This window comes from Equus przewalskii, chromosome 4, assembly GCF_037783145.1.
Source record: "Equus przewalskii isolate Varuska chromosome 4, EquPr2, whole genome shotgun sequence".
In the NCBI taxonomy this organism is placed as follows: domain Eukaryota; kingdom Metazoa; phylum Chordata; class Mammalia; order Perissodactyla; family Equidae; genus Equus; species Equus przewalskii.
This window is the reverse complement of record NC_091834.1, coordinates 3,873,256-3,888,471: the sequence shown is the minus strand read 5'-3', so window position 1 is coordinate 3,888,471 and position 15,216 is coordinate 3,873,256. Positions and strand designations below refer to the sequence as shown.

The 15,216-nt window shown below is 41.1% G+C and overlaps 2 protein-coding genes across 12 annotated transcripts in view; one reads left to right on the top strand and one right to left on the bottom strand.

The window, feature by feature from the left end:
- NAPEPLD (N-acyl phosphatidylethanolamine phospholipase D) overlaps positions 1-3,586 on the top strand; it is a 39,753-nt gene extending 36,167 nt beyond the window's left edge. For all 11 annotated transcript variants that reach the window (XM_008508606.2, XM_008508600.2, XM_070617043.1 and 8 more), the window contains one exon: positions 194-3,586. In XM_008508606.2, the coding sequence (XP_008506828.1) occupies positions 194-313 (120 nt within the window). In that variant the 3' untranslated portion in view covers positions 314-3,586. The remainder of the gene's footprint in view (positions 1-193) is intronic.
- Positions 2,896-15,216, bottom strand: part of ARMC10 (armadillo repeat containing 10) — a 27,857-nt gene continuing 15,536 nt past the window's right edge. The window contains exons 3-6 of the mRNA XM_070617051.1: positions 12,416-12,550; positions 8,730-8,906; positions 5,843-5,914; positions 2,896-4,736 (exon numbers count right to left, since the gene is read on the bottom strand). Coding sequence (XP_070473152.1) covers positions 4,485-4,736; positions 5,843-5,914; positions 8,730-8,906; positions 12,416-12,550 — 636 coding nt within the window. The 3' untranslated portion in view covers positions 2,896-4,484. The remainder of the gene's footprint in view (positions 4,737-5,842; positions 5,915-8,729; positions 8,907-12,415; positions 12,551-15,216) is intronic.

The following is a 15,216-nucleotide window of genomic DNA, read 5'->3' as shown; positions in this document are numbered from 1 at the left end:
TTTGGATAGATAGAACACTTAATGAGTATATTATAAAATATGATTGACTCATCTGCTAATACTTCAATGAGAAGAAATGCCTGTTTTAAGAATGCCTGTGTTGCCTGTTTTAGTTTGAACTGTTATTTGAAATCTCTCACAAATGCACGTTTGGCTAATGTTTTTCCATTTTTTCCCCTCTGCCCTTTGCCAGCATTACTTAGAGCCCCCACTGAAACTGAGTGAGGCTCTAGAAAGATACGGACTTAAGACTGAAGATTTTTTTGTCTTGAAGCATGGAGAATCAAGATACCTTAACACTGATGAAAACTGAATAAATACGAGCACAGGAGCTTTTAATGAAAAAGACATCATCTGATACATCTTTGAAAAGACTAAGAAATTGACGAGTATGATGCTTTTTCACATTTGGAAAGGACTTCCGCAAGTTGGTGTGTTATGTTTTGTGTAATAACTTGCTCACTGACACGATTGCCAGTTCCTATAAACGAAGAAGAGTTCAGGCTGGGTCACCTAAGGACCCAGCTGGCTGATGTGGATTCTGAATCATTCTCTGCCATAAGCATGGCAGGGGGATTTTTTTTTTTTTTTTTTTTACTAAAGCATTACACTTTAATGGTAGAATTTTGAGGTTGTGAAAAACTGATTTTAAAGACATTTCTGTTCTTAAGGGGCTTCTATAAGGTGAGTCAAGGCTGTCTGCTTACCCAGATTTTTTCAGAGGCTTGCACATAACATTTCTTATATTCACATTAGAGTAAATGATGAAATTGACTCTCACATGCTCATAGCAGTTTGCGCTCTATTAGCATTAGCTTATACGCCAAATGTTGTGATTTTTTTTTAAGCATAAAAACCTAGGAGTTTGGGCTAAGTTACCACTTTTAAAGACTTAATTTTTAAAAAGAGGGGAACACTATATTCTACAACCCCCAAATCAAAAGCACCTGAGCTGAGCAGAGGGAGTTTGTTCTAAGAAAATGATTTATGAAAGTCTCCTGTTTTAATCTAAAAGTCAGATCTGCTAAGCACAAATATAGCTGCAAGGAAATGATATTTTACAAAGATAGATGCAGATCTTAAATGTTAATAGACCACACACTTTGAATTAAATTTTATCCTCTCCACGTTCCATTTTCTCTCCTGGTTTCTTAGCTCGAAATATATCAATAAGATTTATAAATATTTTGTTTTACATGATTCAGATGTCTTCTATTTTTATATTAAATGGCCCTAAGCATGATTCTTTTATTAAGCCAGTGTGGAACACTAGTGGTAAAAAAAAAAAAAAAAGTTGGTGATTCTGGGAATCAGCTGACCTGAGTTTTTGTCCTGTAAGGGCTTGTGGTCCCTGGATGGTTTTGAACCCTCCCCTCCTCAGTGGGAGGGCTGATGAGGTACAGCAGAGGCCCATTCTGTCTTCATTCTGTCTTCCTGATCCACAGTCTCAGTGAAACAAACTTTGTTCATGCAAAATAATCAAAATAGGTTTTCTGCATCAAATGCTACCCAGGCAGAGCTCTACAGCACACATACATGCATGCCATGTTAGCCACGCATCTCAACTTCAATCCTGCCTCCACCATGGATTTTGTGTACCCCGAGACAAGTCACCTATGCTCACTGTGCCTGTTTCCTCATGCGCAACAAGAGGATAATTTTGACCTACCTCCGAAAAATGTGAATAAATAGATTTTTTAAAAAGAAAAGCACTTTGAAAATATAAGAGAAAATGATTTCTTAAGATATCATTGCCTAATACAGACAGGTAGATTTGACAGCTGAAACTAGGCTAATGCTTTTGATAATATAATATTCCTGCTGTAGACTTCGGCATATATATTAGGAAGTAACAACTTTATCTCATTTTGGAAATCTGGAGAGTAATAGCCAAAATAAATGTAAATGATCTTTATCAAAATTTAGCATTTTTATCAACAAAGATGCAAATCCGTCAAGGGGAAATGTATATGTAATGTGAATGTATGTGATTTTGGGGCACTAAAGCACAAAAAATTTCCCCATAAAATAAACCTTCAGGAAAAAAATTGAACAAGCATAAATGTTTTCACTTCAAAGGAATATTCAGCAAGTAGACGTGAATCAGGATGTTAGGTTTATGGTGGATTTGCTCTGGGCAGTGTTGCCCTGGGACCAGCCAGTGTTCTGTGGTCGCCTTCCTTGCTGTTGCACGCCAAACTGAAAATTCATCTCTTACCTCTGCTCCACGAAGCAAGTGCATCTTGCTTAATTATTTCTGCTCCATGAACGGCCTTGACGTTATTTTTGTATTCACATGTACTGTTAGATGAGGATCTCTAAGCACTTTATGTCCTACTTCCACTTAATGGGGCCTGCCTCATTTTTCTAGGCTTCCTCACAAGCTTTTTTTTTCTTAGCACTCATTCTTTCTACTTTGACGTTTTATTCATTAAGAATACACCGAGGTTCATCTCTCCTTATAGACTCTCGCTCTGCTGAGTGGTTCCCATTTTATTTTTCACTTATGTGCAAAGCAAAAACAAATTTTGAAAAATAAGACAAATCCACTCTCTTTCCTCCATTCCGTTTAAAATGTCATCACACCTTTTAATCTGTCTTATCCTCTAAGTCAATTTCATTTTCCTTTTTGATTAGCTGGCATCTACACCAGTATGTGAGATTTTACTGAGGTTTGCCCCTCTCCTATGATAACTGAGGAACGCTGTCATTCCTCATTGTCCAAGAGGGGGAAACGTCAATTAGGGGAAATCCCCCCTAATAAAAGCCAACATGTGCCACGACCTAAGTGGATAAAGACCCACCTTGCATTTTCACGGTGCAGTTCTTTCTAGGTAGTTAAAAATGACTCCCCTTTTTCTCTAGCATTCTGACATTTCAGACTGAACGCTCAGATCTCTAGGAAATGGGTTTATTCATTCAAACTAATAACAGAGGAAAAGAAAAGAGTTTCAGAATACACTGCTGTTAGAAGCACATTGAAACCAAATCCTAGTTTTTAATGTGTGCACGTTTTGAATATATATTTTCATTAAATAAGCAGGCAGGTTAAAAAAAACGTATAAAGAAATGTGCCTTTCAGAGAATTAATACTTATGTTTGCATCACTGATAAAATATTATTCATAGCTATCATCTGTACATTACTACTGTAGCCAATTGGGAATTTACATGTTTTCACCCTAATACTGAATCCTTTTTCTATTGTAAAAATATTTCTCCCAAGTTTGATTTCTGTATCAGGATAACCCTGAGAATACACGTATTTTTGTTTGAGGATTTGTGACTTCCTATGGAAATCCATGTATTTACAAATGAAATTTAAAGTATTCCTAAAGCTTTGCCTTAAATACATGAGTAGGAAAGCTTGTGCCTGCAGAGTGATTTACTTAATGCTAAGCATGGTGGCAGTTATGAACTTGAATATTATAAAACCTGACAATTAGAATATATCGCTAAGTTGTTATAGTAGCTTACAGAATAAAAATACCATTAAGAAAGACAGCAGCTGAGAAATTTGCATATATTGTAATTTTAGACAAGTAAAATATGGATGAAAATGAATAAAGTATCAAGGGGAGAAAATATGTATAATCGTGTGAGTTACTTTTTCCTTTTTATTTAAAAAAATTATAAAATTTATGCTCATAGTAAAAAAATTCAAATGGCAGAAGGTGTACAGAGAGAAGTCACTTCCCCACCCCCAGGAGCCTGAGTGTCATTCCAGAAGCATTCTGTCTGTATATAAGCATCAATATTTTTCATTAAAAAGAAAACACATCCACATTTCACGGATGTCTTTCCACATCAGCATAATCAGACCTGCTTTGTTCTTGTAAGACCAGATAATTGATGTAACCCGTTGCCTATGGATGGACACTCTGATTGATCCCAGTATTCTATACATAATGTCGTTATATCCTGGCACAGTGGATGGGAGCGGGTGAGAACCAGGAAACACTTGCTGTAGAAGTTTGCAGTTCTGTTTGACTAGAAAAGATTCTCATGATTAGAAAAGACTGGGAAGCAGTGTGGCTGGGCTGGCAGGCAGACTCGAGATCTCGGCTCAGGATCTCGTCACTACTAAAAGAACAAGGTCACCCCAGGGCAGTTCTGAAACAGCTAATCGATCACATACCACTGCTGTGTCTGACGAGTGACTGCCGAGCACTTCTGACAGCAGAAGGGCAGCCAAGGTCACCCTCTCTTCGTGGGGAGAGAATAACGGAAGTATCTCAGCAAACAGCAAAATAAAAAAAAAAAAGAAAAAAGGTTTCAGAACAAACTCTTAATTCATTTGGTATCAATGAAATGGTCCACATGACGCCAGAAGACCGTGGCAAGTTAGAGCTGTGTTGGTGATGAAACACGACACTTACTATTCAAATTCAGCAGCTGAAGGAATCCCTTTGTAAGGAAGGTGGAAGATAAGCTGATGTGCCTTATGTCCAGACTACATCACTCTGGACAAACATGACCGACCAATTAGGACTCTGGGATTATTGTTACCTTTTCCTTCACCTCTGCATCAGGGTGATAAAGTAAAGCTCTCATTTTCTGGGCACATTCTTCTCCATATAACAGGAAAAAGAGTGAACCTTTAGTGAAAGGAGGCTGAACAGCGAGGCGGCCTTCCTTCTGGAGGCAGTTATTTATATTCTGAAACAGTGTAAGAACTCGAAGGAGAATCTCCTTTGCCACGTGGCCGTCATAAAGGGAAAGGAATGATGAATCCACCTGAAACAGGAAAGGGTGTTATTTTAATGATAAAACATTTTTTCATGTACATTTTCACACTTTAAAACTGCACTGAATGCATTTTTCAAATCTTGTCATAGAAAATTATCCTTAAGACTGCATAACATCAATGTAAAATCTGTGCACCCTTACACTCTATACTGATGGAAAACAGAGGGTTCGTGTTTTAGCTGAAAAACACTATTTCCTTTGAATTGCGGAATGTAGTCATTTGGAAAAACATCCGTTTCCTCTTTAAGATCCATCATCCAGTCTTGCTGGGAACTCGTTAATTCCTCAAACCTTTACTGCACACGCCCTGCGGGGTGTGGGGACGAACAGGATGAGTCCTGTGGCGCCCCTTTCTACAGGAGCCCAGGTCCATTCCACCTCGACACCTGTCTCAGCTGTCAGTTATCTCGTTCGTCTGTTCCGTGTTTTGTGTCTTCTCCCCAGACTCTGAGCTCCCTGAGGACAGCACTGCGTCGTGCTGTCCTCGCTGGTGCATCCTGGCACTCAACCTAGCATCGGGCTCACACTGGACTCGATAAAGGCTAGTGTTTTGGGGATACTAAGATACCTGTGAACACAACAGGTCAAGGATAAAAGCTGTGATGACACAAGTATACCCCAAACTGGGTACAGACAGAAACATTATAATTTGTTGTTGCTAGGCAGAACTTTTCAAAAATGATTTTTAAAAGTAAAATATGCCTGGGCCAGCCCCAGTGGCCTAGTGGTTAAGTTTGGCATACTCCGCTTAGGTGGCCCAGGTTCAGTTCCCAGGCACAGACCTACACCATTCTGTTAGTGGCCATGCTGTACTGGTGGCCCACATACCAAAAAACAGGAAGACTGGCATGGATGTTAGCTCAGGGTGAATCTTCCTTAGCAAGAAGAAAAAAAAAAAGTGAAATATGCTTACTACAGAAAATTTATATACACAAAAAGAACCCCCCCAAAAAAACAAAAACAAAAAAACACCCTTAATGTTGCTCCTCAGAGATAATATCTGTTAACATTTTGGGATAAATCTTTCCAGATCTATCTATCTGTCCAAATCTATATATTTCTATATTTACAAAACAAATACATAAACTACTTACTTGGGCACCAAGAAGTCCTTCTGTCATGGCTGGATTTTCAGACAAATTCAAAAGCAGTTTCAAAACTTGAACCTGAAGTAAGAACAAGACGGTTTTATTTCGACCAGGAAGCGTGGATTTTCTCTCCCTGGCAACTTCCTCTCATCACGTCCACGTTTCAAAGTCCTGCCTCTGCTTCAAGGCCTGGCTTGCATTCTCTCCTCTCACTTCGTCTTAGATGGGCTCCCTCCGAACCCCCATCCACTCTCAGTGCACGCTCCACACAGCAGTGCTAGTCAAACCTTCTTTTCCCAGTCGCCCTGCTCGGGAGACGGAACACTGTGAATGTCTTCACTACCCGCCCCACACCTAACTCGTGGTGACCTAACACGTGTTACATAAATGGTCTTTATCACGATCACTGCTAACTGAAACAGGATCTTGGTATAAAAAAGGAATCTGTGAAAGCTCAGTTTATTTCTATTTAAAGTATGAAAATTTCAGAACAGTTTGGTTACCAAGACTAAATAGATAACAACACGGCCCTTTTCTTTTTAGTAAGTTACTAGGAATCTTTGAGCTTATCTCTATTATGTGGAAAATGTTTTACGATTATTTAAACAGGCAGTGATATAAATAATCAGCAAACAAATGTTAACTTATCGGCAACTAGCTAAAATATTGGCCTTCTTACCACTTATAACTGAAAAGTCAGTAATAACATTCACAGAGAGCTCCACCTTTAAAAACAAAGGTCAGGTAAAACTATACCTTTCTACAGGATACTTGAAATTACAAAAGGGAGGAGCACGGAGGGGTTGTGACGTCAGGAAAACGTGACAGGTGCTCTCACTAGACCTGGGAAGGAACCCCGACGTCTATTTTACAAAGTTTTCCCTCATTACAAGGGCATTTTGTGTTTACCATAGAACATTTTTTTAAAAGTACAGAAAAGCACAAAGGAAAAGGAAATTTACCCATATTCCCATGACCAGAAGATTTTGGTGTTCTCTTTCTGGTCTAAATGCACGTATTCTATATATGCACATATTCCGCTCATCATGTTGTATGAGTTCCATTGTTTAAGGAGGAGGATATATAGCTTTGCTGAAGTTTATTGTTTTTTTAAATTACTTTAAAAAATTTATAAAATTAATACCCGGGCACGATAAATTTCAAACAGTGCAGAAGGGAACAAGGTAAAAACAAAAGCCAGCATGCTGTCTGCCCATCCCCCTCCCCAGGGGAAACCACGGGGGACAACTTCTCGGGGACAACTTCTCGTTTCAGACAGACATCCTCTCTAACTGATGACCTCTCAAGGGAGAAGAGTAAAGCCGACCTCCGACCTCTCTCTAGTGTACTCCCTGAAGGTCACGGGCAGACCTGGTCTGGCCTGACTGGCTGTCACCAACACCAAGAATAAGTGTCAGCAATAAACACTTGTCTCCAACGTCAGTGAAGTTTTGATTAGGAAAACAGGGACAAAGTTATGAAATAGGACGCTCCTGAACCCATGCAGTCACTGGAATTGAAGAGGCCCCAGCAGCCAATGAGGGCAGGTTTACAACCAGGGAATCGTAACAGCAATAGCCACCGAGCCTCCTTAACTAAATTCCACGTTGCCATGCTCTCTAGAAGGGAGTTAAATGTGAGGAGAAAATACAGAGTACAGCTAGAGATTAAACGGCTGTATGTGTTTTGGTTTGAAACCATATTAGGTCCCTGTTTTTCTCTTGTCACATGTGCCACCTTGTGGTGACTCCAGGACACTTCTTTTAAGCCACTGGTTTTCTTTGCTCTCACGGCAGATGCAGCAAACACAGGTTTCTTCACATTAATCGTCCACTTTTGTATTTAGTTATGAATCCGTGTTGTACTTAAAAGGTTATTATTATAGTACAGTGAGATCATTTATTAAAGATAAGATTTTTAAAAGTCATTTTGGTGATAATTTACTAAGAAAATTTCTAAAATGGATACATTTTCCCACTTAGAAATGGATTAGTATCCAAAAGTTCATTTGCAAGTTGGAACTTTCAACTCACTTTTTATGGAGAAACAATGTTATAATTCATGGGTAGTTTCCCAGACAGACCAAAAAAGCAAGTTCTCTATCCCAGAAATAGTTTACTAGGCAATGTAATGGAAAAACAAAACAGAACATACTATTGTGGTGTGAGTCACCTCTGAAAAAGTCATAAAATCTATCACAGCACAGACCACATCTGAGACAGACCTCCGAGGCCCCCAAGAGCCTCGCCGGGCTCTGAACTCAGCCTTCCTCTGAGGTTCTGGGGCAGGCAGCTGCAGAAAAGGCCAATGAGAGCTTTCTCCTACAGCGGTGACACCATGGGGTGGAAGGAAGGGGAGCTTCCACGGGGCCTCAGGGGCTGCAGTTCCCATGCTCCACTGGAGAGAGATGGCGATGGCAGCACACATTCTGGAAATGGCCTACGGACGGAGCAATGTTGCTAAAATATTACCAATATGATTATGCCATTTAATTCGGAAGGTCTTTAGATACATCTTGGACCAGACCCAAATAAGTCTGGCTACTGGGAATGTGAAAGGCCCATATAAAAACATCTCAGAACAAATTTTAAAAGAACTATAGCGAGGGTCTCCTGTGATCACAACTTCATAACTTCAGAAATAAGTTCAGTGACATCGAATACTGGGAGTATAGCTTCACGTCTGGTCCTTTGAAAATGCTCGTGCATTTTTCTCTCACCTGTGCCAGTTAGACAGAAATAGTAAAACCCTCTGTAAGGGTTTCTAACGAGCTTGACCCAACTTTCTCTCTTTCGTGAGGGACATCGCCTTGAGCGAGGTGACTTGTGAATTCCATCCCAGTCTTAAGCTTCGTGCAACAGCTCTCCATTCTTTAAGTCCTAAGTGTCCTCACCTTGGTGGGTCCGTGTCCTGTAAGCAACACGTGGAACAGGTCTGTAATGTAACTGGAAAGCAGGTGCTGGTGGTCATTGGTAACCGTCATGTTTGTCAGCAATCTCAGTCCGGCCAGCTGCACGGCAGAGTTCAGGGGACCAGAGAAGACGTCCTCACAGACTTGATTGATGTATATCTAAAGGCGATGGGGGGAAAAATAAGCATCTGAGACTCTCCCAAATTCTTCTATCAATCAAAAAGTTTCTTTTCTGTGCCATGGAGGAGAACAAGTGTTCAGGAGGAGACTGGCTCCTCAGAAAAGATGACATTTCTATCCAGCCCTCAAACTTTGGTGACTTTTTTTTTTTTTTTTTAAAGCTGCCTTTGTTAATGCCAGCACTGTGCTGAGCATTTTACAAACAGACCTCACTCGATCCTTAAGACAACTCTAACGAGGCAGATACTTATGGTCATTTTATAGACAAGGACCTTAACGTCTGCAAGGAGCCTGAATCCCCTGCCCAACATATGCCAGCTGGTGGGGGAGCTGTTCCTACTCCAGAGACCATGCTCCCCACACCCGTGGCCTCTCATTTTGTTGGGTGCCTCCTGACTCAGTCTACCTTTCTGTGTCAACTGGTCCGGACACAACAGGATTAAGGAGGAACATGTGTGAGGCCGTGTTGTATCACGGTAAGTACCTTAACGGTAGGGTCTAGGAGCGACACCATGTTAGAAATAAAGAACAGGGGGGCAAAAGGAAACGGAAGTCTTCTTTACGGTTAGTTCTATCAAAAGTAAGCACAGGCAAAACGCTACGTGGCCCAAGGTTCTTCTTATCCACCTAGGTATATGGGCATGTAGGACCTACTCCTTCATAACGCTATTCACCACCGCTGGCAAAACGTAATGAGATGCCGGCCGGCAGACCTCCTGCTTCACACGTGACAGAACTAAACCCAGCAGGACGGGAAGTTTTCTGAAACTCTATGTTCTATGTCTGGCCATGATCTTTCCACCTGGGAAAAATTATGTCTAGCAGATAACTGGTATTTACCTAACCAAAAATCTCCACCAAAAGTCCTGACTGGTAAGAAAATTTTCCTAATATAAAATGCTTAGTAATTACCAACTGTCCCATAAGCCAGTATTAATTTTTTAAAACTATCCAAATGTATCCATGTTACCATAGAAACTAAAGTAATGGCAGTAAAGCAAAAAGACATTAAACTTTCAATCTGGTTTCAAGATCTAAATGATATTTACAATTCAACTGGCTCTCGGTCATAATTTCATTACATATCCATACTTTGAAAAAACGGCATTTCCTTAGCTCTTTATAAATCATGTATTTCCATAAGATGCTGATGACTTTCAAAGCATTTCCTAAAATATGCTGAGCATTTACATCCTTATTATCTCTGAATCTTTTCACCATTTCAGTTCCAGTAATGAGATTACCCAATGGGCAGCTCAGTGAACCCTGAGGTTGTGCCCACGTCTCCTTGCTCCTTTCTTGTGGAATTCCCTTCCTGCCCGACTCTACCTGTAGAAACCTTACACGTTCTTAAGAGGCAGGTTGGACTCTGCTTTTTACAGAAACTTTTTTTTTTTAAAGATTTTATTTTTTCCTTTTTCTCCCCAAAGCCCCCCGGTACATAGTTGTGTATTCTTCGTTGTGGGTTCTTCTAGTTGTGGCATGTGGGATGCTGCCTCAGCGTGGTCTGATGAGCAGTGCCATGTCCGCGCCCAGGATTCGAACTAACGAAACACTGGGCCGCCTGCAGCGGAGTGCGCGAACGTAACCACTTGGCCACGGGGCCAGCCCCTTTACAGAAACTTTTTTGATGAGATCTCCTCTGTCTGTGTACTCAAGGATGTTTCACTTATATCTTTCCTTAAAATACTGCATCATGTTCTGCCTTGAATTACAACTATTTAGGGACTTGCCTTATCCTTCTTTTGTTGTTAGTGTCCTGGAGTCGATTCCAACTCCTAGCGACCCTGTGCACACAGGGCGGAACCCTGCCTAGTCTTTCTGTGCCACCCTCTCACCTTCTGGTGTCACATCAGACATGCTCCGCTGCTATTCATGGGGTTTTCACGGCCAATTTTTTTCAGAAGTTGGTGGCCATGTCCTTCTTCCTAGTCTGTCTAGTCTGGAAGATCCACTGAAACCTGTCCAGCATGGGTGAGCCTGCTGGTATTTGCAATACCGGTAGCAGAGCTTTCAGCTTCACAGCAACACGAAGCCGCCACAGTATGACAACCAACAGACAGGTGGTGCGGTTCCCTGACAGGGAAACGAACCCAGGCCATGGCGGTAAGAGCACCGAATCTTAACCACTAGACCACCAGGCTGGCTCTCCCTCCTTCCAGCTTTCTTAAAACAAGAGTTAATCATGTTCATTTCTAAACTGTCTACCACAGAGCGGGAGCTCAATAAATGTTGCAATAATATCATTTCCTAATTCACTGTATCTTTCTGCGGATGTCATCTGACTCTGGCCTGGTTCCTTTACCAAACTCAAATTAAACGGAACCCCAAATTCAAAAGTTCACTGCCCCTCTTACTGGCTGGTTCAGGTCCCTCCGTCTTCTGCTTTATTCTCCATTAAAAAATGGTCAAAGGACCTGAACAGACATTTTTCCAAAGAAGACATACAAATGGTCAACAGGCACATGAAAAGATGCTCAACATCACTGATCATCAGGGAAATGCAAATCAAAACCACCATGAGGTATCACCTCACACTTGTTTGAATGGCGGTTATAAAAAAGACAAGAGATAACAAGCGTTGGCGAGGATGTGGAGAAAAGGGACCCTTGTGCACTGTTGGTGGGAATGTAAATTGGCACAACGCTATGGAAAACTACAGAGGTTCCCTCCAAAATTAAAAATAGAACTACCAGATCCCAGCAACCCCACTTATGGGTATTTATGTGAAGGAAATGAAATCAATGTCTCGGGGAGCTATCTGCACCCCCATGGTCATTGCAGCATTATTCACAACAGCCAAGACATGAAAACAACCTAAGTGCCCGTCGACGGCTGAACGGATAAAGATGTGGTGCATACACAATGGAATATTATTCAGCTATGAGAAAGAAGGAAATCCTGCCACTTGCAACAACACGGATGGACCTTGAGGGCATTATGCTAAGAGAAATAAGTCACACAGAGAAAGACAAATACTGAATGATCTCACTTACATACAGAATCTAAAAAAGCTCAACTCATAGAAAGAGAGAGTAGAATGGTGGCTGTCAGGGGCTTGAGGGGTGAGGGAAATGGGGAGACGTTGGTCCAAGGGTACAAACTTTCAGTTATAAGACGAACAAATTCTGGGGATGTAATGTACAGCGTGGTGACTACAGTTGATAATACTGTATTGTATATTTGAAAGTTGCTAAGAGAGTAGAGCTTAAATGTTCTCAACACAGAAAAAAACAGGTAATCAGGCGAGGTGATGGAGGTGTTGGCTAACACTATAGTGGTCATCACTTCACAGTATATACGTTTATCCGATCATCACGCCGTACACCTTAACCTCACACAATGTTATACGTCAATTATGTCTCAATTAGGCGGAAAAAAACCCAAGGTAATTCTTGGCCATAAAGTTAATTTCATTACTTACTTTTTTGTTATTTTCTCTTTCATTTATAGATAACTTTACACATTTGTGACTTCAGATAATTTACCTTTATCTTGATTTGATTTTCAACATTCACACTCAGGTTATTCAGTGCATTTAAAGCTTTCTCTTTAATACTGTGGTTGGGACTGTTGATTTTGCTTCCAACAATTGGAATACCACCCAATTCACGAATGATGACCTAGCAGACAGAAAAAACAGGACCATGACTTCAGTATACATCTCCTTCGACTGAATTCTTTGCATCCAAAAAAAGAATAAATGACTCTTTGGAAATACCTTTCCCATATACAATCTGTAATCCCTATTTTTTTTTTTTAAACATTTATTTATTTTTTTTCCTTTTTTCTCCCCAAAGCTCCCCGGTACGTAGTTGTATATTCTTCGTTGTGGGTCCTTCTAGTTGTGGCATGTGGGACGCCGCCTCAGCGTGGTCCGACGAGTAGTGCCATGTCTGCGCCCAGGATTCGAACCAACGAAACACTGGGCCGCCTGCAGCGGAGCGCGCGAACCTAACCACTCGGCCACGGGGCCAGCCCCTGTAATCCCTATTTTTAAAAAAAATTTACCATCCATAATATTATAGGTAAAGAAAATCAATTGAAAATAAAATTAAAATATGTGATTATATAAACTACAGCATGGAGATATAAAACAAAAATGTGCAGAGCTACTGTAATGATCTCAGAGCAATCTACAAACAAAATTATTTTACTCTGAAATAAGTTACATGACTCCTCTATTAAAGGCAAATTTGGAAAAGTATGATGGTATAGAATACTAAAGTAGTTTTGCTAAAATGTGTTCTTTGGAACACTAATCCCTCAAGATGTTAACAGATGTTCCGTTAAATAAAGGGTGGTTTCATGGTTAAGCGGGAGAAACTCCAGGTGTTAACAACAGTGAACGTGTTTCTTTATTGTGATGCATCAATGTTCATATGCACGGGAATCTCCGAGAGGGGTGGACCGAATATGGTATTTCTATGAACTGTACACAAAAAGAGGGTCACCTTTCAATGGGTAACATCTTGCAGAATTGGAGTTCCACCCAATTTGAAAAATGGTGCCCAAACTTCCAAAAGAAAAATAATCTGAGGATTTCTCACAATCAATTGCAACACTATGTATTATGAGCCTTCGGCCCCAACACTGAAAGACACGTCAAGTGGCTTCAATTCTTACACAAAAAACAAGAGGAAAATGACTACTGTCAGGTCAAACCATGACATTCTATCAGAAAAAGAAAAAAACAGCATCTCGCCATCATCGGGTTTTTACCAACCGCTCAATACCCTCCTCTGCTGTTAAGGGTGGGCAGAGCATTGGGAAAAAAGAAACTTTCCCTCTGCAATTCCAGGTTCTGCCCAAGGACCTGTGGTTGCTAGAAAATGGCATTTTTTCCCCATTGTACTGTTAAAGCAGATCATGGCACTATAATTGATGATGAGGCACTAACTCATTACCAAAGAAAGCGCTTGTTCACCATTGACTACTGACCCACTCCAACTACAGTGTGTTTCAGAGGGAAATAAACTACGGCATGGGAAACACCCCAGTACAGGCATCCAAGAAGTCAGCCATCATCTGTTGCTTCTGTTTGCCTGGCACCCCTCTTTCCATGGGGGCAGACACGGCACGTCCTTTATCCCAGATAGTCCCTGCTAGGCCTGCTCGTCAACCGTGTTCACATCCATCCTTGCTGTTGGGCTGTGGGATGCTCATGTGAGCCAGGCCTTGCCAATCATAGTCCACAGGGCCTGGACCCAGTGACTGATCCAAAGGCTTGGCACTTAATCCTAGCAGAACAACTGTACCTTTTGGATCCTGAGTTACCAGGATGGAGGCTTGAGAGGCCAGCGGCTTTCTTTCTATCCCTGTGCAGAAAATCTCTGTGTAACCAGACAGACAAAGACCAATATACAAAAAGAAGCAGGGCTAAGCAAAGCCAAGAGAGAAAGACAGCGCTCGGACAACGCTTTCTGTAACTTTGAACTGTATTCTCTCCCATCTGAAACCAATGCTGTCCTAGGATGTCCAAGTTAACTGAGCTCCATATTTTCCCTTTTGGGTTTAAAATAACTTAAGTTGGATTCCGCCACTTGCTACAGGAAGAATGTGAGTAAAACACAAACATTCTTTATTGCTCCCTAAAAATCTCTCGAGCTTTAGAGTAAAGCTTACCATGCTGGAGAAAACTGGACTGAAATAAAGTACAAATTCAAAATAATTTTGCATCCATGACAATGTTAACAGAGGGCATTAGCTGAAAAAAAACTACAAAATTTTCACTCTTTCTCCCAGGGCGGGGAGGGCAGAAGGAAGCACTCAAATAGAGCTTGTTAGTCCTGGTGCTGTCGCTTCCTGTAGAAGCCATTTACATTGGTTAGTGCTTGTCAGAGCGTGGTCCAGGGACCATCTGCATCGGAACCATCCTTGTAAGACCTACACACAGTGTAAAGCACATACTCACGTGTCAGGTGCTCTCACTGTTCTACTGCAGCACTGCGGAATTTTAAATAACCAAAAAGGCCATGGAATATAAGTGTAGATTAGATACACTTATTACAAATGTGACGTCTGTGACCAACTTCATAGGGATTCGGAATCTTATGAATAATCATATTACTATTAGGCTATGCTTTTCAGAAGTAAACAAACATTACGCCGTAGGTATAAGCAGTTACATTGTAAAGATGAGGACACTGAGGCTGTGGGAGGTTAAGCCACTTCTCAGGGCCACAATGACTGCTGGTGTGTAAGAACGGGAGGACGCTGTTTGCTGAGACTAGGGTATGGGCACACCTCAGATACTGGGGCTTCAGCTCCAGACCACCCCAATAAAGCG